This window comes from Cupressus sempervirens, chromosome 10, assembly GCF_028749045.1.
Source record: "Cupressus sempervirens isolate cs-2001-9-10 chromosome 10, ASM2874904v1, whole genome shotgun sequence".
In the NCBI taxonomy this organism is placed as follows: Eukaryota; Viridiplantae; Streptophyta; class Pinopsida; order Cupressales; family Cupressaceae; genus Cupressus; species Cupressus sempervirens.
The window spans coordinates 18,885,457-18,909,020 of NC_143127.1; the positions used below are offsets into that span (position 1 = coordinate 18,885,457).

The 23,564-nt window shown below is 32.3% G+C and overlaps 1 protein-coding gene across 1 annotated transcript in view; it reads right to left on the minus strand.

The window, feature by feature from the left end:
* LOC149532355 (methionine aminopeptidase 1A-like) overlaps positions 1-23,564 on the minus strand; it is a 270,451-nt gene that overhangs the window by 203,824 nt on the left and 43,063 nt on the right. Inside the window, exons 4-5 of the mRNA XM_089807592.1 lie at positions 14,567-14,617; positions 13,719-13,904 (exon numbers count right to left, since the gene is read on the minus strand). Of these exons, the coding sequence (XP_089663718.1) occupies positions 13,719-13,904; positions 14,567-14,617 (237 nt within the window). The remainder of the gene's footprint in view (positions 1-13,718; positions 13,905-14,566; positions 14,618-23,564) is intronic.

Below are 23,564 nucleotides of genomic sequence, written 5' to 3' on the forward strand. Positions count from 1 at the left end.
AACTCTTATGGAAATGCAACCTATAAAAGGTAATCACGTGAGGCTAAGTGGGCAGGATGTTGAAAGTACTTTTAATCACAAACATGTATCTTTTCATCACCCCCCTTGATCATATTACAATGAAGCAAAATGATGAGAAAACAACAGAGAAAGGATACCAAGAAAATCACGGTATTCACGTTGGCTGGTCAAAGAAAGGATACAGAAGAAATAATCGGTGCATCACTCAAGTCAACTTATTTACATTTTCAAAAAAAAAAAAAGGTTAATATATGCCTAAATATTTTATTGTGGCTCATATCTAATAGTTCCTATACCTTGACGGAAGAAGTTACTTTGGTGAATTAAAAGAAAGAAAAAATGCGAGACAAAAGCGATTCATTAGACCACATATATTTCAGATATATTGTACTGGGCGGAGATGAAAACAATTATTGTTGAGGTTGACGACTATGATATTCCCGTGGGCCATTACATATATAATAAAGTAAAACATTTGCTTGCGCTAATTTGCATACAATTGCCGGATAGAGATTATGTTGCATGTATCCAAATGCCTGCAAATTTGTTTTGAAATCAACACATAGTCAATGTCTGCTACAAAGACGGCTCCTTGAAGATCACGACACTCTAACACCTCCAGTTTCGAATGGTGAAAGAGTTCAATGTTCATTTTCTTAAACTCTCGACAGCAGAATTCAATCCACTACTATGAAGGGCAACTACAATCTGTTAAACTGCAAATCCCATTTATAAATTAGTATTACCCATCGTTTTTTATGAGATAGAGAATGTTGTGTTAAAAGAAATTTTTTTTAAAATTGATGTCGTGTGGCAAATGTCAGGAAGGTAATATTGATAACAAGCAAGTATTAGCAGCTTGGGTGGGCTCCATTACTCCATTGTATTTGAGACATTGGTGACGACGCCACATATTAAGGAGTGATTAGAATATCAAACAATAAGATTGGTAAGGCTAACAAGCCATAAAATTTGATAGACATAAAGTCTCTTGAATGGACTGAGATCAACTAAAGTTTGTGTCCTACGATCTGATCTACCATTCATATAGATTGCATAGACTTGGTAAAGAGGAGTCATGTAGGAGTGGTATTGACAACTATTAAAGACACTCAATGATATCTTGTCGAACCTAAGGATATCCAAACCATCTTGACTACAAGTCATTAAAAAAAAATTAAAAATTTGAAAAAATAGTATTGATCAGCGATAAGAATAGAAGATAACATAAGTTGGATCACATGAGATTGACTTCTCTACATTACAAATTAGAGGAAACATGTATTCTGAAGAGTAAAACATATATGATCTCTTTAAAACCAAGGCAAACCCTACTACATATCAAAGTGAAAGGTGAGAAATATTCTACAAGGAAACTACAAGGACCAGCAAAATGAGATAGAATCAAAGTAACTGTATAGAGGGAACGTTACATACTCACACCAAGGAAATGATGATATGAGGAATAATAGCAATGATGGATCATTCATGGAAGCAAAACTTCAATACATTCCTCAGGATACGAATTGCGTAGAATGAAATTATCGCTCATGAGAACTAAGTATCACTAAATAGATACTATCACCCAACAATGTTGATGGAATGAGTGGGAATTTTACATTGGGGGGGAGGGGGGGATAATAACCAATGTTTCATTCACATTGTTTGAAAAATGTTTATACAGAGACATTGTCTTATTTGATGCATATGAACCTTCATTGGAGCAACTTGTATTAAGAACATTAATGTGCAGATAAGTATTTATTATCCTTGAGTATTATATTAACTTGCTTATTGTAGTTTCTCTCTTATTTGTAATTCCACACATACTATAAGAGTTATTTTCCTTGATCTTTTCCTTTGTATCTAAAGTTGATCTTGTAAGAAAAGAAGAATGACACATCAAGCAGCTTATGACAATAGCTTAAAACAAGTTGTGATCAAGCTAGATAAAGTGAGGCTCTTGAAGCAAATATATTTGATGATTGAAATTATGAGTATCCTTCTACATTAAGAGGGAGTATGACACTTCTTCGAAGACAACGCACAAGCTTAGAAGATTGATACTCAGAGGGAGTCTAGAAATACATTTGTTTGATTGCATGATTTTGATGGGCCTACTCTTGAGTGCATTATGAGGAAGTATTGACTTATCACTAGAAAATCGAAAGATTGATACCAAATTCAGAGTGAGTCTGACAAGAATCCTTGGGGAAAGAGAGCCTCTAAAAGAGCAACTACTAGACCTGACTTCGTAGGATCATTGTTCAAAGGGAGAATTTGGTGGTGCAATTCTTTGTGAATGATATCTTCTCTATGAGGAGAAGTTCTAAGTGAAAAATTTTCCATAATGCATTCTTCTCTGTGGGAGAGAATTGAGGTGAAAACTTTTGTACCACCCTTTGACTTGGTTCATGGTGGTTATTATTTCGTGTATGATATGTAATGAAAGGTGACGATCTTTCATTGACATATATAAACAAAAGCTAACCATTGCAAGGTGACGATCTTATAAATGGTAAACATGTTATCACGACAGACTTCATTAAGTTTTTGTCCCAAAGTGTTGGAACTCATGATAACGAATGTATCTTGATTAAACTTCATTAAGTTGTTGTCCTAGAGTGTCAGAGATCATGATACTTGTCATGATAGAGACCATGACATTGCGATTTCTTGTTATCGGATACACTATATTAATTTGTTGTCCCGAAGTGTCGGAAATCAGATAACTCGTATCCTTCTAGGATATAACATATTCTTTTGGTAGGCATCAAGAATTTGATGTCAATGCACATACCAAAAGAATATATGTATGATGAATATCATATGATTGATATTTCTTGTTGAATCATAATTTGGATTATATTGAAAGATAACATCTAAGTTGATGGATTTATGTTGATATCCTTAAATATGCCATTCCAGGAATATCATACTGAGATGATATCTCTTCACATACTCAAGAGCATAATGTGTTCTATATCAATCCTCCCTGACTAAGAGGGAGTGTTAAGTTTGTAGTTGCAGTCAAATTGATTCAATCATAAGATGTATTCTTGATGATAAATCATCATTAGACAAAAGGTTAATGAAGAAAAATCAGAAATTTTCTTTTTAAACACTCGGAGGAACATTGAGGAATACATATGCAATTATATGGGATACAAAAAGAGTAACTTTCCATGCAAATATTTGGGGATATACTTAGAAAAAGGAGCTAGGAGTAAAAAAGGATGGGACAATATATTAGAAAGAGTAGAAAAACAAACAAAATCATGGAAAGAAAAATGGCTAACTAAAGCTGGGAGAGTAGCAAAAATTGAATCCGTTCTATCAGCTATTCCTATTTATCCTCTATCTTGCCTTCCGCTATTGAATAATGTTAATAAAAATTGGAAGGAAAACTTAGATAATTTTTCTAGAGTAGGATAGAAGAGAAAAAAAAACAAGCACTAATAAAATGGGATAAGATATGTCGTCCTAAGAAAAAAGGAGGATTGGGAATAAAAAATCTCAGTTGGCAAAATGAGGCATTAGGAGCAAAGCTAGTATGGCCTCTATACAAGGACAAAGATTAAAAAATGGGCAAAATACTTTATAATAAATATCTTAATCCAATAGACCCTTCCTCTCTCTTTAGAATTAGAAATCCACCAAGTGGTTCTGAAAACTGGAATTTTATGATGAGGTGTAGGCCTCTGGTCAGCAAATATCAAACTTGGGATTTAGGCAGTGGTGATGAGGCATTATTTTGAGATGATTCATGGGATGGTCAACTCCTGATTATTAATTCTAGAATATCCAGAAATAGCATCAATGTCATTACTAATATTTGGGGACCCAAGGTTTTAGATGCCAAAACACTTATCAAGATTGATGAGACCAAGACTTGGGTATGAAAATATTTGGATAATATTAATATTCCGAGTATAGATAAAACTATCCTTGAAAATATCCTCAAGGGTAGATCTGTGATTCACAATAATCGAGCAGATAAACTCATCTGGGGAGCATCTAATGATGGAATATAGAAAGCTAAGCTAGGATGTGATCTTATAATTAACTCACAAAAATGGGATAATATTGCTATACCCTTGGATCTATGTTGGGATTCAGCATGCCTACCTAAGGCTGGTATCTTTCTTTGGGCGGTAATTCAAAATCAGATTCTTACAGCTGATAGATTCTCTAAAATGGGGTTTGAAGGACCATCTAGATGCAGTCTATGTAAAAATGAATATGAAAATATGGAGCATATTTTGTTTAAGTGCCCCTTTGCGCAAGATTGTTGGTATTAGGTTAAGAATAAATTGAATTGGACATCCCCTATACCTCAGGATATCGAGGGATTTCTTAGGGCTTGGCCTATTAAAAATAGGGCTAGCGTAAATGAGAAATTATGGAATATCACACCTGCAATCATTATGTGAGAAATATGGAAGGAAAGAAATAGATGAGTATTTCAAAATTTAGAACTTAGATAACTTTTTTCAGTAAAGTCGAGGCAGCCATCACAAAAGTTATGAATTGCCATATCAGGAACACACCCAAGGTGGAAGGTACATTCTCAATATGGTATGAGAATATGAGGAAAAATTGGCTACATTTGATTAATACTCCCTTAGTTTATCCTAAAAACGATAATATAGCCAAGAAAGAATGTAAATGGGTTGCACCTCTGATAGGATGGAAGAATTAAACTTTGATGAAGCTTCTAAAAGGAGTCATGCGAAAGCAGTATTGAGTTGTATAATTAGATCAAAAAACGGAGATTGGATATTAAAACGAGCTAAACCATTAAGTAATGTAACTAATAATATAGCCGAATTGGAATCATTAAAAGAAGGATTAAAATTAAGCATAAAAAAGAATATTAAGAAGTTAATTATTGAAGGTGATTCACAAATAATCCTAAATGCAATTAGAAAGCGACAAACACCGAACTGGATATTAAATGCTAAACTAGAAAGGGTACTTAATCTTATAGATCAATTTGAGGAGATTTGAATCCAACATATTTATCATTGATAAATTGGCAAATAAAGGAGTGGAGGGAAAAGACTTCATATATTTAGCACGACATAATTAAGTTAAGTAGAATACTAAGATTAGAGCAAAGGATAGTTTAGTAGAAGTATGACGCACCTTTATAAGAAGTAATTATTAGACAGACATTCGTAGCAAGTAAATCTATTTACATTTATAAGGCATCTGAGATACAATCATGAAACATTAAGTATAGTCTCTTTTAGTGTATTTTTATAATTCTACACACATATCAGCAGGCATTAATCAAGGGTTAACAACCCTAGAGTCACCATCTGTTATTTAAGGCTAGGAGTACTAAATCTTTTTATGACTCTTCTTTCCTTATAAACCTTACAGTTTCTCTATGAGCATGGAGTCTTCAACTACCCTCTTTCACGCTCTGGAAGTGAAGACAATGGCGTTCAGAGGGGTTGCCAAACAGGAAAGGTGGAATAGGATCCTTAACCCAGTTAATGATGTTTCTAGGTTTTTTGATTACTTTAGTTGTTGCCTTACCCTAGCTTGGATTGAAGCCTCCTATGTTCCATTTTGATTTCTTCTCTTTGGTCTTTTGGGACTAAGCTAGATCTTTCTTATTAAAGATTATAATCATAATTGAACAAATGATGGTGGTTTTTAGCTACTAATGTTGATCTATGATCTGTTGTTTTATTGCTTTCATTTCCTCAGTAATAATTAATGAACGAGATTTAGATAGAATACTAAGTCGATCTGTATTTGTGAGGTATTTAAATAAACCTTTGAGCTTGTATGCTTGAATTTGTATTTTGTCCGGTTACCAATGCTCTACTTCTTCCCCTTCATCATTATGGATTTAGTTTGCACTTCATTATGCTTTAAGTAGAGCAAGGTGTTTATTGATTCCCCTGCTATTGATTATTTTATAACCTTAGGCAATATGAATGAATTCAAGTTGGCTACTGATTCGGACTTCTCCTCTTAAACTCATAAGTATACGATAAGAATAAGATAAATCAATGAACATCTTAAACTATTGAAATTAGTTAATATAATCTTGATTGATCTATTCATTCGAACTAGATAAGAACCCTAAATATCTAATCCACTCTAAGTAAAAACAGTAAACTGAATAGGATAAGGGATGAGATTTTAGATAAAGATTCATTTAAAACATATTATAAAACTCTTCTAATTAACTCCATTGGTACAATTTAGGATTCTTATTGTATGAAGAGTCTCTTGGTATGTTGATTGGTCTTTTTACTCCCACTTTTTCGGTCACAGTGATTTGGTACTAATCCCATATTAGAAGATAGTTGCATTTTGTCATGCAGATGGTTGGTGGATCACTTCCTCATTGCAGGATCCTTGATGAATTTAGTTTGGAACCTTGCCTCTCCTTTGATTTATGTCCCCTTTTCAAAGGAAGTCTATTTGTTATTAATTGTTTCATCAAATTTTGTATAAACCTATACAAAGTTTCATATAAATTGGGGTATGCCCCTTGTAAATTGTATAATATTGGACTTCAATCCTAGGTGAGACTGGAGGTTTTCTTGCTTCGTTCTTTCCTACCAGTGCCTGTTTGAATGGAGAATTCTGTAAATTCAATTTTATTTTATTCAATATAATAAAAGGCTTCGGTCGTTTACCAATCAAATATATATACATATGGTTATTTATATAATTAATATATTAACTAATGATGATTAACCATAGAGATTAACCATAGAGACATGTCTCTTCATGAGACATGTCTCCTCTCATATTTATGAGTCTTCAAATCTGCATTTGGAAGACACCAATTACATTGGCAATGTTAATACATGGAAACCCAATGCAAGAGAAAACCACAACAAATAAATGTTTTTTATATAAACTTGTTTTTTTTAAATGTCTCGTAGGCTCCAACGTACTAGAGGCAACTTTTATCTTGTAATCACACTTATATTTTCTGTGCTTTCCAAGATCTGAAAGTTCTCATATATATATATATATATATATATATATATATATAGATATATATATATATATATATATATATATATATCATAGTTTAAAAACTTTGCGAAATATCACAGATCTTGCGATATATCGCGGGCCAAATCGCTAGATGATTTTATTGCCGAAAAAATCGGCAACGATATAATCATTTTCGAGGAGCGATGCTTTCCTCAAAAAAATCACGAAATCACCCGAGAATATGGATAAAAAATCGCCATGTTTTGTTTGTGGCATCCTCATTGACCAGGAGACCATTTCTGTAGTGGCCACATGAAAGCGTTTTTGCTATGTAGTTTTGGGCATCGTCATTCATCTTTCCCTACATTACTGGACATCACAGAGCAATGGGCCGCAAGGGAGTAAATTTGACATGAGTGGAGTAAATTACTGATTTCTTAGCATTCCAGCCAGTTAGGTTTTGCAATGGGTGGCGTTACATTTTGCAATGGTGGCCAAGGAAGACGAACCTTCAAATTTCTTTTTTTATTTTCTATTCAAAACATTACATTTATATAAAATTATCAAGTTTATTTTGGTAGTTGATTTTAAGATTTTTATTTTCTATAGAATTAGGGTATGTATTTTAAAATTTTCAAATAATATGTTATTTCAATTAAATTGCTAACTTGAGTGTGATATTCTTTTATCATTGTTTTAACATTAAAATAAAATAAATCAAATTATTCTATATAAAAATATTTAATTTACATTTCAAAAACTTTATATAAAATTTGATGACTTGGAAGTATGTAAACTAAACTTTAGGAATATATTATTTATAATAACTAGAACATTTAAATATTTAGTTTATTAGTATTGAGTATGCTAATTAAATTAAATATTTTTTATTTTACTTTTATATTAATAAATTAAACAATTACAACTTGAATTTATAGAAGGCGAATTTAATGTCTTAACTTTTTTCCAAGTATTTTTCCTTGTCAAACTTTATTTAGATTTTAGGTTTAGAGGTTTATATGTGCACATGCCTTCAAGCTCTATATATATACAAAATTTGAATATGGAGTTTTTTATTTGGACTAAATAAAAATGAATATTATTGTGACTAAAAATTAATTTTAAAAAATTATAGTTTCAAATGTTTGACAAAAATGCCAAGTTTTTTGTGGAGTTATTGCCCGAATCCAAGTTTTAAAATTTTTGAGGTCCGCCGAGTTATTGCCGAATCTGAGTTTTTATATATAATATAGAAAGGTCATGTGTCATGTAGAGGCATGTGCTTACGTGGACTATCGGGTGTTTTATTCCAAACTTAATCACATTCATAACAACCTTAATAGATACGGATTCATATATGAATCACTGCATATGTGATCGCAGCCTTTGCATTTTATTACAAATCAGTTTGTAATGGGATTCGCTGTGTTATAGACTGCAGCTTCTACAGCCAGCAATATTGGTTGGAATAAATAATAATAATATTTGTTTGTATTTAAACAATGATCGATTTGAGTACTGATAATCAGAGATTTATATTACTCAGAATAAAACTTATAATTCAAAATACACACACAATTATTACAAAACAATTATTAACTACATTATAATACTTAAACTGAATTATCAGTTTTATTCTGAGTAATATAAATCTCTGATTATCAGTACTCAAATCGATCATTGTTTAAATACAAACAAATATTATTATTATTTATTCCAACCAATATCGCTGGCTGTAGAAGCTGCAGTCTATAACACAGCGAATCCAATTACAAACTGATTTGTAATAAAATGCAAAGGCTGTGATTACATATGCAGTCATTCATATATGAATCCGTATCTATTAAGGTTGTTATGAATGTGATTAAGTTTGGAATAAGACACCCGATAGTCCACGTAAGCACATGCCTCTACATGACACATGACCTTTCTATAATATATATATGAGAACTTTCAGATCTTGGAAAGCACAGAAAATATAAGTGTGATTACAAGATAAAAGTTGCAGCAGAATCACGCAAGTATATACGATAAATATACTTACCAAAGGATGATTCAAATCTCTCATTTCATTCTGCAAAATACACAACATTAGTGAAAGTTCTAGAGATAATTTCAGTCAAGTATAATATTTAAATTAAAATAAACTCATTCATCCAAATCTGATATAAAATTTAACATAACCAAGAAATTGTGCCCCTATAATGTCCAACTTTTGGCACTACTGAGATTAAACCATATTGTTGTTAACATTTTCAATTTATCTTGAGTTGGACATGTCGAATGCTCAGGACAACCAAGAGGAGGGGGTGAATCAATTGTCAATAAAATCTTTAAATCTTTTTTCTGAATCATATCCACAAAAACTTATTCTTAAATCATTAACTATAGAAAGATATAAACATAAAAAAGCACAGAAACCATCATACACGAGGAACGCCAGATTTACATTGAAAACTAATTCTCAAATATATAAGTACCTGTTAGGGTACATCGATTAAGGTAATTCTACCAAAGAAAGGCTCGCAGCTTGAAGAAAGAACGCTCACTACCCAAATGAATAAGGATAAAAGAGAGTAGATCCACCAATGATGCACCACTACAACACAACTGAATGATCTTTAGATACCTTAGGCTCGCTTATTCTGATAGCTAACACATAAAAGCCCACACTACTTTAGACCACACTTCGCACTACTTTATACATGCAAGGAGACAAATCCTCTTTCATAAAACCTCATCCCATATACACATGCACAACACTCCCACAAGTATACACACACCACACCTTTTTATCAACGGTTCATCCTTTATTTATACCATCTTTCATTTGTGAAATCTCCCACTGTCAGCAAAGCATTTTAACCGAGCACAATTTGAATTAGGTCAGCAATAAACATTCCTACAGTGAACAAGAATGAGAAGCGGACCACAACACACCTTATCTGGGACCAAAAACAGCATCATACACATTACATTCCATCTTGCATTCATTGAGACAATTAAACAATATATAAACACCTGAGGTCGGCCAAACCTGAGTAAGAATACCATCAGACTTTGGAATCGTGTCACTAAAACTCAAAACCCCGTGCCAACTGAACTAGAAAGCTAAGGATATTATAAGCTCAATTCCAAAACAACAACATCAAAAACCATCACGTAGAGAAATGTGAAGCATGCATTTCATGCAGAAAATATTGTTAAACACAGACATACTCAAATGAACACCAATTACACTGCACTGCAATTCAAAGCACAAAATCTTGAATCCAATATCTTCAAATACTATTCAACAACATATTAAAATCTCATCACTAGTTTTGCAACTTGGAGAATATGCGGAGCAAGATTCTCAGCACTACTACACAAGAAATAGTCACCAACAATGATGACAGCACATTGACATCAATGACAACCATACCGATTCAATCATCCAACCTTACTCAACCAACAACACATTTTGCTCAATCTTACAACACATTGATAACCATATAAGGGTTTCACTATTGTAAAAGCTATTTTAAGGGGAATCTCACCCATCGTTTGTAAAGCATCTTCAAAAATAGAATGATCGTACTTTTGACGAAAAATGATTATAATGTTACATTAGTAACCTGGGCCATATTTTGATGCATCTACTATTTACTTTGTCTCGTACCATTCAATCCAATATGATTGTTGTATAGGCAACATAGTCTAATACTAACACAGATTCAAAGGCCATTTGAAAGCAGGGTACAAGATTAAATGAACAATGTTGTGGAGATTGACAAATGCATTATGTTGTTTGCCTTATCCATTTAATGCAAATATACTTTTATAATCTTGAGAAAACAATACCAAATCAGCATGGACTGCGCTAACAATTCAACTAGAGATGTGGAGAACAAGGACATGGGCTCACCAAAGTTCGAAACACAAATTCAAAACAGCATACAAAGTATAAGAATAATTTATGCTTGTATTATTACAAATTGGCCGTCAAAAGATGCAGATGTAGGACAAACTATGGTGATGAGGTTGGAGACCATATATCAAAAGTTTCTTAGTGACTCTTATATTCACCATGTTTTGTCTTTACTAAAAAATTTCTCATGCAAGAGGCTTGTCAATGGACTAATCTTCCTAAGCAACTGGTCATGCATCTACAATGATTGAGGTGGACCAGCTTGTAGTATTTTGTGAGAGATGTCTCATCACCGTTCCTTCATATTACCATCAGATCACTTCCATATCAACATATTTGTCCTCCTTGTAGAGCACAGTTCTTCTACTGAAAAGGGGGTGAATCAGTAGAAGATATAACCTTCTGATCCTTAACAAATTAAAACTATTAATGAACTCTATAACACTTCAATCTGAGAAACTGAAAGGAATTGAAACTGAAACCAGAAAGAGATGCAACCACATGATGAAGACAATGCACAAGAGTTACATGGAAACCCACAGTGAGAACACTGCTTGGATCTACTATCCTAATTCAGCCTCACAGTTAAAATGTTTAACTTTTAGGGTACCAAACCCAAGGAATCACCAATTCGCTTATAAAAACACCACCTTTTCAAATCACAATTCAATAACCTGGGCACCAACTCTAAGAATGTAACAATTACAGATTATCAGTGATTTCAATATTAGAAACACCACACTTTACAACAATAGATATATATGAATAAACTTTTACAGTCTAAATATCAACAAATCTTCAGATATTCTGTGTAATGATGCAGTCTTAACAACAGAGACCTGCCAACAAAACTTCTTCAAATAGAGTATTGTCAACTGTCACAATAATAATAATTTGCAAATCAAAACTGCAAACTGTCACTGTTACATCACTGGAGATGAGATGTGTATTTAAGTTTCTAGATAATGTACTGTCACAGTGCCATTGCAAATGGACTTTCTTCTTCATTACAGCATTACACCTTCAAATCTCCATATATGAAAAAACTTTATGATGGCATCACCTTCAGGTCTCAGTATTTATCTTCTTGATAGTTCTCATGTAATTATGTCTTTTTCAATTTGAAAGAGAACTCCAACACGCATTCATTGTATACACAGGATACAATCCTTTACTTTCAATCTCACAAACATCTCCCTGAATAAATATATTATTTCTGCATATAATTCTCCACATTCAGTTGCACTCCTTGCATCCTTATATAGTTTCCCAAGACAATTTTGGTTAGTTTGAATATAAAGGTTTAGCTCAACTTCCTATGGCAGTTACAACTGATGCCTTCTACAGCCAAAATCTTTATTTCAAACCTGTATCATTTACTTCTTTTAATAGAAAAGATAAAAGCAAGGAAGTTCGGACTTAACTACAGGTATGTGGCAGTTGTTATCAGTTTCAACTCAATCACGCAACATCAACCAATTCACAACAATTCCACTCTTATAAGAAGCTTATGGAAAGTAATAAAACTGGTCTGCAGAGTCATAATTTTGATTATCATCAATCGGATAATTATCATTGATCAACTTTCTGAGAAATACATAACTGAAAGCTGAATATGTTCATTCAACACGGACTGAACTTTAAGTACTGTCACGAAGATGAGATATACAGACTGGAAATTAAAAACACAGCAAAGAAATACTTCAGAAATAGTATTTCCTTGGCTTGTGGTCTAAAAGGATCTGTCACAAAGTACCACAAGCCAAAAAATTGACCAAAGGTAGCTATCATTTGTATTGTGAAGTTTGTGTGCTCTATGCATTAGACAGAATAGTAATGCTGACTAGTTTATTAATATTTTTTACATTGTTGTCCTTGTTTACCTGTGGCACTTTCTTACAGCGAATGGTATTTCAGTCTTCATAGTTCTTGCTTAACACCTTGTGGCATCCCTTTAAAACCAACTGAAGAATACTTTGTTATCAGCACTGCTGAATTGAGTTGGATCTAAAACAGTTTTCTATATTTTACTGATTTAAAGGAGCATCACATTAGTAAGACCTACTTTAAGCCCACCACAACTCTGATTTATAAAGAAAATGCTGTTGTAAATCACTTAAATTTAATAGATCTTGCCATCTCATCAGCTTGCAAAACTGCACAAAATCAAGCATTCGTCACAGTTCCACACTTAACATGCAACATGACCCCCTTGTACTTGCAGTTGCGGCAGTATGGTTATGGTACAACTAGGATTGTAGTCAGTCTCAGGATCACTGCTTTCCTGGGTCTTGCTCAAATCTATGCCAGATGTGGCGGTCTTATTTATCACTCACCCATCAGAAGGCACTTAAAATCTAGGAACAAATTATGAAGACGCATAGAAAATAAATTTAAGAAAGACATTTTATTAACTATACATTTATAGCATCTAGTTAATTTGATGTTTTGTTTAACCAACATACCCAAACTGTACCAAACCTGGGATCCCAAAAATAATTGGCAAACCACCATACCCATAATAGCCTGAAAATTTAATTTTAAAGTTAAAACCAAACAAAAATTATTGAACTACAATTATTAAAGTGTTTACTTGGAATTTAGACTTCCCCTAATGACTTTGTATTGCATTTATGCACAATTATTCTGGAAGCCATAGATTTATTTACTAGAGAACTTTTCCGGTTCTGCTCAAAACAGAAGAATCAAACTTCAGAACACTTTAATCAAGATATTTTGACAAAGACACAATTAAGTTTACATGAAATCATTACATGTTCCGAAATATAAATGGTACCATTCATCTGCCTACCCTGTCCAATCATAATATGGACGCCGAGATGTTCGATTCTGGCCTCTTTTCAAGCAATATAACCAACCTCTACTAAGTGCTGCAGCTATCTGTTCCTCTGTACTGTCTGCTCTAATTGCTGGCAGTTTTGCCTCGGTATGCACAGGCTTGTGTGAGCTCCATGCAAGCTTAAAACAATCCTGCGAACTGTTAATCCAGAATAACAAATTCAGCTGTAGAAAAATTGCAATGACAATTCAACAAAACAAAGTTGCACATCTGGAAGAAATGAATCTTATAAGGGGAAATAACTTCCAAATAGTTCAATTCTAAAATAAAAATTATAATTTATTTATAAAGTATTCAAGGGACTTTTAACGATAATAAAGCTACAATTTCAATCAGATGCATAAAAGTTTCATCATAGCTGACTTCAGAAAAGTCCCATTATAAATTTTACATTTATTTGTTCAGCAATCGAGACACATTTAACAATGACAATGCAATAATTTCACTCAGATACACTACATTCGTAGTCAAAACATTAAGTTGGCACAAATACTCATAAAGGTATAATTATAAGTCTTAACATTCAAATTGCATAATCTCTGCCATAAAACTCTGGGTGTCTGAAAAAAATGACTGCTTTTACAAAAAGAGGATTGAAAATTTAATATTGTAGGGCCACTTCCTACAAAAGTAAACTAATTATTGCACAATGCCTAAATAATAAAATATGCAAGCTGGCAATCCCATTTCCAACAATGCTTAATTACCCAAAGATAATTGTAACATAATATACCATTTTAAATTGCAGCAAATAAGATGATGAATCTCCAAATAAAAAGTCATGAAATCAGTGTACAAACCAGAAAGCAGCATTTGCACGGGGTAGCTTCAATTCAATGCATTTAGGACACCTGCACAGATACAAGCATACAACATCTTATAAACGCTTCTGATGTGATAACAGAAGTTTAGACTTATTCTAGAACAACTGTACAAGACATACATTACAATCAAACTACATAGAAACGTAATAGAAATTTGCATGAAGAGTATATGCCAAAAAGATTGTTTACAAGCAACTAACATGATTATCAGAAAGACATGCAGAAAATTTGAATTTCCGTACTCAAATGTTCTTCAGACTACCTCCATATCAGGGATAATTGTCATGAAACATTATTATTATTTAATGATATTTAAATGTTCCCAAATGCTCTGAATCTAAGAATTAAACTTATTTTGAACTAAGATAAAGAGGCATGCCTTGAATGAAGAGAACAGTGTAAGGTTTATTATATACCCTAGAACAATAGATGCCTTATCCAAAACTTTTTTACTTCACTATTTTTTCCTCAATCTCCTGGAAACATGTCCCACGAGATTCATCCATAAGCATAGACAGCCCAACTTTACACAGATTATTCAATCAGAAGTTCTCGTTGCAAATATGAAGCTCTCTAAACTTTGCACATAAATTAAATTGACTTCCTATTCCAAATATATATGGATTAGCAAAGTATATGCAGCTTCTTGTTGTACTGCTAGAATGAGATCTCCAGAAGGAAGATAATCAAATCATCAAAATCCAGAAAAATAATAGTTTTACTTTCACTAGCAAAAAGTCTAGGAGTGTTAGCTAAGTCTTCCCAGTTCATCCAAACTTGCTGAAAACGTTCAAAAAAATAAAGCAGCTTGCAAACTACAACAGCTGCCCATCAATCACCCACCCAGTTTAGTTTTCAGGTTTAAGATTCATCAAATGACCTTTTCCTTCTCCTGTGGCACACCTCAATAGATGAGACAGGGTGTGAGTCCCAGAAGAATTTTAAAGGCAAAAAACCTCTGTGGCATCTAAACTGAAGGCGTACTTGCAAATTTGCCAAAATACATGAACAAAAAACTATTCTGATCCAAAAAATTGATCAAAGGCGCATGACCGTGGGCTCAACTGAGAAATTGTGTAAGAGATATGATTGCAGATGTTTCATCCATAACATGTTTTTCTATGCCATGTTATTTGGTCACAGGTTAGATGGTGCCTTGGGGTGATCTGCAGGAGGAGGAGATCAGAAAGCAGAAGATTCAACATTGAAGTCAAGTGTAAAATTAATGGTACCAAAAGCCATGATCTTTAGCAGAAGGCCGTTTTACAACTAGCCCAACAATTTCAAGACCACCCACTGAGGATCTGCAACAGTTTGGGCTCAACCTGGAAAGGGAGTGAAACTTGTCTTTCAATTAACATTTGCCACATCGGCTCTTCATTTTGGTGCCAAGGACGTATGTTGGAAAGGCCTACAAACCCTTATCACCTACATTACACCAAGTTTCTAGGAGGGAGATGAAGGGGGATAGAAATAATGCATTTTCAGAACAAAGGCAATTTTTGGCAATGGTAATGTGCATCTATTAAAATTTTGAAAATTTTAAAATTCTTATATGATAACATTGAAAGTCATTCATCGTATACAATGTGAAACCATAATACATAAGTTTAGAAATGATTTCTAACATAGTTGAAAAACTCAGACTTGACAATGATTCATCTGGCCCAAAAAAATTTAAAACTCCGGACTCGCTAAAAAAATCTCAGCAAAAACTCTGACAAATTTGTCAAACATTTGAGAATATATATTTTTTTATTTTTGAAAAACACACATATCTATCAAATTGGAATAACATATTCCCATCTCCATCATCTCATAAAGCATATGTAATATTTACAGGTTATCAATACAAAACATTATATAAATATAAATATATTTTTGAAGTGTTAAATAATATTTTATCTTATATATTTAATTTTGGAAATAGTGAAAATTAGTTAAATAAATATATATTTATTATTAATATATTCACATTTAGCTTTCATTATAATTTATAATAATAAATAAATAAAATTATAACAAAAGTATGGTTAAAACTTGAAAAAATATAATATACTAATCATACAAATAAAATATACAACAGTTTTCATTTATTAAAAACACATAGCAAGATTTTAAAACAGTAGAAAATAAATTATACTCATTTCATTGTAGAAAATTAAAAGTATTTTAAAAACTGAGTTACTGAGTTCGCACATTGGACCCTCGAATTGGGTCCAAGTGCAAGCTAGTTCCAAGTCCGTCGAATGGTTTGTGCCCAATACACCCAAGGTCTACACACAAACCTATGGGTCCGTCCAGGTCCACACACCCGTAGACCCGAAAGAACCCACACGTTTGTGCACAAACCCTAGCCCTACAAGGCATGGACCAAGGAAAACCATGCACGGGCCTGCATAGACTTCTAAGAACCAACAGTAGTCAAGTTGAAAAAGTGAGCCCAAAACACAATTTTCTATTAGTTTTTTCATTCCAATTCTAAAACGGCCCCATATTAAGCCTCTAATCACATTTCATTTCACATTGCTCTCTCCATCTTGCTAGTTTGAAGTGAGGTGATTGTATTCGAAGTTGATTGATTGTGGAGTGGCTCTAACTACCGAATCGAACTTCATTTTGTTGGGCCCTAGGGGTAAAGTGATTTATTGTGTGAGGGCCTAGGGCCAAATAAGACAGGTTTGTCACTTGGGCGAATAGCAACACTCAAAATAGAACAAGATGTTTGCAATTGGTTGCAAAAGGAAAACAAGGTGGTTATAGTCTTGAGAAACAAAAAAGAATAACACCACCCACTCAACACTATTAACTAAAATCATTAACTCTTATCGCCTATCATTGTCATGTGGATTTAGTATCCACTTGTTATTGAAAATTATATTATATCATTAATATTATTAGTTACTTTGATTAGTATATATTGATAAATGTCAATATGAATTTATTAATATGTTAATTAATAATTATTAATAATTGATTATTTATACTATGTCATATTATATTGATTAATTTAAAATTAGTATTATTAATTAATATTTTTGATTAATACTTCATTATTACTATCAACCACTTAATTAATATTCATGACAATCAATATAAATATTCAAAATGGTTGATATAAATATTATAATGAAGTATTCACGAACAATAATTATAAATCAAACGATTAAATAATGGGCTGTCACGAACAATAATAATAAATATTGATTGATTAATACTTCATTTACTATCAACCACTTAATTTATAATATTGATTATGGTGGTCACAATCAATATAAATATTCATGCATTAATTTTGGTTTGTCACAGCCCACCCCTCCCAAATTTGCTTGCCCTCAAGCAACAATATCTTTTCCACTTATAATTTAATAAAAGAGGATGTAACTTCAAACAATATCTCTCTTATTTTCGAAAGGTTTAGATCATCTTGTGGTGGTGCCTTTTTTAGTATTCCCCAGTATTATATTTGCATTATAACATGACTCCAACTCCTCTCTCTCTATTATGAAACATTTAATAGAGTGCATACACTTGAAAATATGCATAAACTTATGAAGACATGAGGCATACGCATTGATATAGGAAGACACGAAGCATACACATAATACACAAATTGTTAGATTCATTTTCATTCATTAAAATAATTCTTCAATTTATCTTTTACTCTATAGGATGGCAGGATCATGCTCTGATACCACTTGTAATGACCCATAATAGGGTCTTACTTAAGTTGTCCCAAAATTCCCCTTCCTGAGTTTTAATAATACTTAGGGATGTTAATTTGTAACGTTTCAAGCTAAAAGAATGCTAGTTCTCACTCATGACCATATGTCATCATATCTAGAAACAATACATAGTTAAGCTTAAATTACTTAATCCTCTCTTAATAACTAACCCTAAGGAAGATGGTAGAATTATTGTTGCTTGAGTATGAAAACAAACAACTTGAGGTTCCCTCGTGATTTTGATCCATATTGGGACTCTTTTGCCCCAACGTGATCAAATTACTCCTTCCCCTAATCAAATTCCCTATCCCCTTGGTTGTATTAATGAGTGATTAAAGAACTAAATTAGTATATATAATCATCTTTATATCACAAATATATGTTAGATTTAATGTTTCTAAATAAATATCTAAGTTCATAATATATTTAGCAATTTACATTTTTAACTCTTGATTCCTTAGCTCTCCCCTAAACTCAATCCAAGGGAGACTATGGATTTACTTGCCATAGGCCACTTGACATACAGTAAATTCCCTAGATTTACTTTGCCTTTCCCTACACTACACCGTCTATCAACTCCCAAGGCTATAGTGAGAGAATAAGACAATATACTATAAACACTCTAGTTCCTTTGCATTACAAAATGTATACATTCATATAATACTCACACATATAAATCTAATAATACTTATATATATTCATACATTTTATTTATATATATTCATACATAATATTTATATATATTCATTCATATATACACACATGCATTAGTATTTTTTTGATTTCCTAACATTTTTTATTCAATCCCATCAACAATAATTATAGACTATTCTCATGTATATATATTTAATTCATTTCATAATAGCTTTATGCCTATTTATATAAATTACTTACCACATTTGAGTTATTATTTATTCACTATTTAATATGAGTTTATTTTGTAAAGGTATTTCATTATTTTTTATTAAGAGTACGATTATTTCTTATCCATGCTAATCATTACCATAATATACCTTTTTGCCTAAACTCAAAAGAGAGACATGTATCTTACCTTTATTTATGAATGGAAATTCATAAATTCCATCTTTTTTTTATCTTGCTACACGTGTGAACTCTCCCTTCCTAAGTGCTGATTTTGACTACAGCTTTAACTTGTCTTTTTCCTATTAAATTATTTATACTATCATTTTGCAAGACTTTCTCTAGTTGTTAATGTGCTTCCTTTACTTTTGAATCAGATTTTATATCTTATATTTTATGGACACGACTTCTTATAACACTATAACCACATTTCAAGGATGCCCCATTTTTATTCCATGGCTATTATAATTGACATTTTATATTAGTAAATTAGCTTTATTTTATAGTGGGCGCTATTCATCAAGTCTTATCACTAATTATTGTCATGTGGATTTTGTTATGGTAAATCAATGTTGTCATAGTTGTATTAAACAAAGGATATGAAAGCTCCTTATATAGATTTACAAAGACGATGTTTCTAAAAGAAACAATCATGTAGTAAAGAGGGAAATAGAAACTACCTAATAAACTAAAGACTAACTAAGATGACCATTAAAGAGACATTATAATATTCTAATACCCTCCCCAAATGGTTATTGTCTAACTGATTTCTTTTGGTCACAAATTCTTCAAAACGTTTTGTTGTTACTGAGACCCTCCCTGGATGTGCAAAATGTAAATGACCAACAAGCCTAAATCTATCCAAAAAATAACAGAGAAAAGTGCCCCCTTCTTCACAATGCTCTACAAAAAGAGACAAGAGTCTGCCATTAACTCTACCATTGAGATGAGTTTGTCATCAACACTACCAAAATCAGCAAAACAACTGACCAAATAAGATAAGATAATGGTATTAATGTTCAACAAGAGACCAACAAAGGGTCTAAGGGATTGGAAGATACATTAGGGGAGAAAAACAACCCAACAGGAACATCAAACGATGTCTTAGAAAGAGCGAACAAGAAAGCAAAGAAAGGGAACAAAAATAGGCAAGAGAAGGACTAAATATCCTTTCTCAGTAAAAAGAAATCTAACAGTGAAGGATAAGGTCCAGGGTGACCCAGGGTCTGGGTCTGTCTCTGAGTAACACTAGAGAAATTATCACAAAAACATCCAACCTGATGGTGGATAACAAAGCCGCTCTTCCTTGGAGACAGAAACAAACATTGAGAACAGCTAGCACGATTTGGAGAAAAAATCAACAAACCCTCCAAACTTTGCAGGTGAGCATGATGCTCCAAAACAAACTAGAAAAAACCACAATTTTTTAGGAGAAAAATCAACGAAAAACCCAACACAATTTTTGAGATGAAAATTTGATCAAAACCCAACATGATTTTTTAGGTGAAAAATCAATCAAAACCAAACAAAATCCGAGACATGGATAATAGAATGCAAAACTTCATTTCAAGAGATAAATTTTGAGGAAAAATTTATAAACCCACTTGACAATTTTTGAGGAGAAAAATATAAACCGCTAGCTAATTTTTGAGGAAAAAAATATAAATCCACAAAGGAATTCCACGCAACTTTGCAAATTACAAAATCATACACTTTTTTAAAGGAAAAATTATGTAAACCCATCAAAATTTTATTTTAAGGGAAAAAATTATGAAACCCCACTAGAAATTTTGACGGGCAATAAAACACGAGACTTCACATGCTAAACCACCACATTGAAGCAACATGCGAGCACATGCAAGTACGTGCAACAAACGTGCAAGTACATACAACCCTAAAAAATCAGAGGCTTTTGCTGCAACCAAGAAATCGCGGGATCAAAACCCTTAACCAGGCTTGCAATTTCCAGCAAAAATCCTCCAACGAACTACAAAAGTTTCATAAAATACCTCTAATGATTTCTATTTCTAAAAATCGAAAAGCAAATATCTGGAAGAAAAATCCAAATAAAAATAGGCACAAATTTTCCTTAAAAAATCTGCCAAGTTTTATGAAATCCCATCGACTTGCTCTAATACCATATTATGGTAAATCAATGTTTTTGTAGTTGTACTAAACAAAGGATATGAAAGCTCCTTATATAGATTTACAAAGACGATATTTCTAAAAGAAACAATCATGAACTAAAGACAAAAATAGAAACTACCTAATAAACTAAAGACTAACTAAAATCACCATTAAAGGAACATTATAATATTCTAAAAGGTTTAATATCCACTTGTTAATGAGAACTATATTATATCATTAATATTATTAGATACTTTGATTAGTATATATTGATAAATGTCAATATGAATTTAGTAATATGTTAATTAATTATTTTTAATAATTGATTATTTATACTATATTATATTACATTGATTAATGTAAAATTAGCATTAGTAATAAAAAAAAATTAATAATCATTATTACTATTAACCATTTAATTAGTTTTACTTATAATATTGAGAGTACATTGGTAATTATGGTGGTCACAATCAATATAAATATTCATACATCAATTTTGGTTTGACATTGATCAATGATCAAGCATCATAGATTCATACTATCGAATGATTTACTTTTATAATTCTTCTTATTTCTCTTTTTTTTGTGTATATATATATAAACACACATAGCCATATGTACCATAATGGAAAAAATCACGTATCCACATACCTAGTTCTCATATCCAAACCCGAACCAGTAACTTAGTTTAAATAAAAGCAACCTGTTGCCTCCTGTGTGCCCTAAGCTGTGCTTCCAATTTGTAAACCATGCATCAAAATTGTTGAATATTTTTGTCATTGATCTCAAAGGTTGATGTTCATCTGATGAAATAAATGTTGAGGTTAAATACCGAAAATAGATGAATCCATGAATCGGATTCTTGTTCAAGTGATGATACAAATATTGAGCAATTCATTTTTATAGGCTGGTTGTTTGAGAAAGTGCTGGGCATTTTCAAAATTAATTATGGTCTGACAGTTTTCCAAGAGAATTGAAGGTGTATGAGGCAGCTGCAGATTCTTGTAAGCATTTCTGCATTAAAGACTATTCTGAAGTAAATTAAAGACTATTCTAAAGTAAATAATATATACTCAAGCCATTCATTTGTTTCAGTGTTTTTTTAAGGCAGTCAAGAAAGGAAGCAGGATAGTTTTCCGGTCAAGTATATAAGGAGGCTATGTCATTCAGAGTCAGATGAGAGTTGGATATATATAGCAGAATCCAGCATGTATTTAAGCTGTGCATGAAATTGAGCCTACAGAGTTTCAGTTTGATGTCTGTATCATAAAATTGATGTTTGTCTTCCTGAATGCTGCAAAAATCATTTCAGACTGGTTAGCGTAATGGAAGAGGTGCTGTGTAATTTGTGTTATGCAATTAAAACAACTCTCAATATCCTTATTATTCCAAGACATGTAAACATTAGATGCAACAACCATAGAAAGATTACCATACACAATAACAACAAATATGTTAACCAAGGAAAACCCTAGTGGGGATGGTACCCACAAAATGATGTACTAATAAAAAGTTCCCTGATAGAGGATGGACTTTGTTAGTCAATGAAATACATTCAATACATATCAGTCCATGTTAGAAAACTTTGAATCCCTTTTAGGAGATTCCAACCCTGTTAAGAGTTGTTAAGGAAGACAGATGGACCCACTGTCCAAACAGCTTCAGTACTATCCTCACTAAATAATACAATGGTACACAACACTATCCAACAACAACTTCTTTGCCAAATACAGTTCTTTGTCAGCTCATTGTGCCTCACTACACCAAGCACTTTTCTAATCACAAGATATTTGTTATTAGGTTCACTAGATCTCACATACAAGTTCACATACTTGCATTACACAAATATCCGCACAATGCACTCTACTACAATGAAAACATATTTCCTTTATACCAAGTCCTAAAACAAATTATTGAGTCAACCTTGAGGCTTTCTCAATTTACAATAATAATATACGACTAACTTAAGATATTACATTTACACATTACATTACATCATTTCACAATTACACAACTGTTGGCTCACAGTCTTTATAACTCTTCACTCAATGCTCATTTGGATGTGCGTGTTTGACCATAGCGTCTTCATCAAGTCTTCTACCTCTGCCCAAGTCCTAAAACAAATTATTGAGTCGACCTTGAGGCTTTCTCAATTTACAATAATAATATAAGACTAGCTTAAAAATATTACATTTACACGTTACATTACATCATTTCACAATTACACACAACTATCGACTCACAATCTTTATAACTCTTCA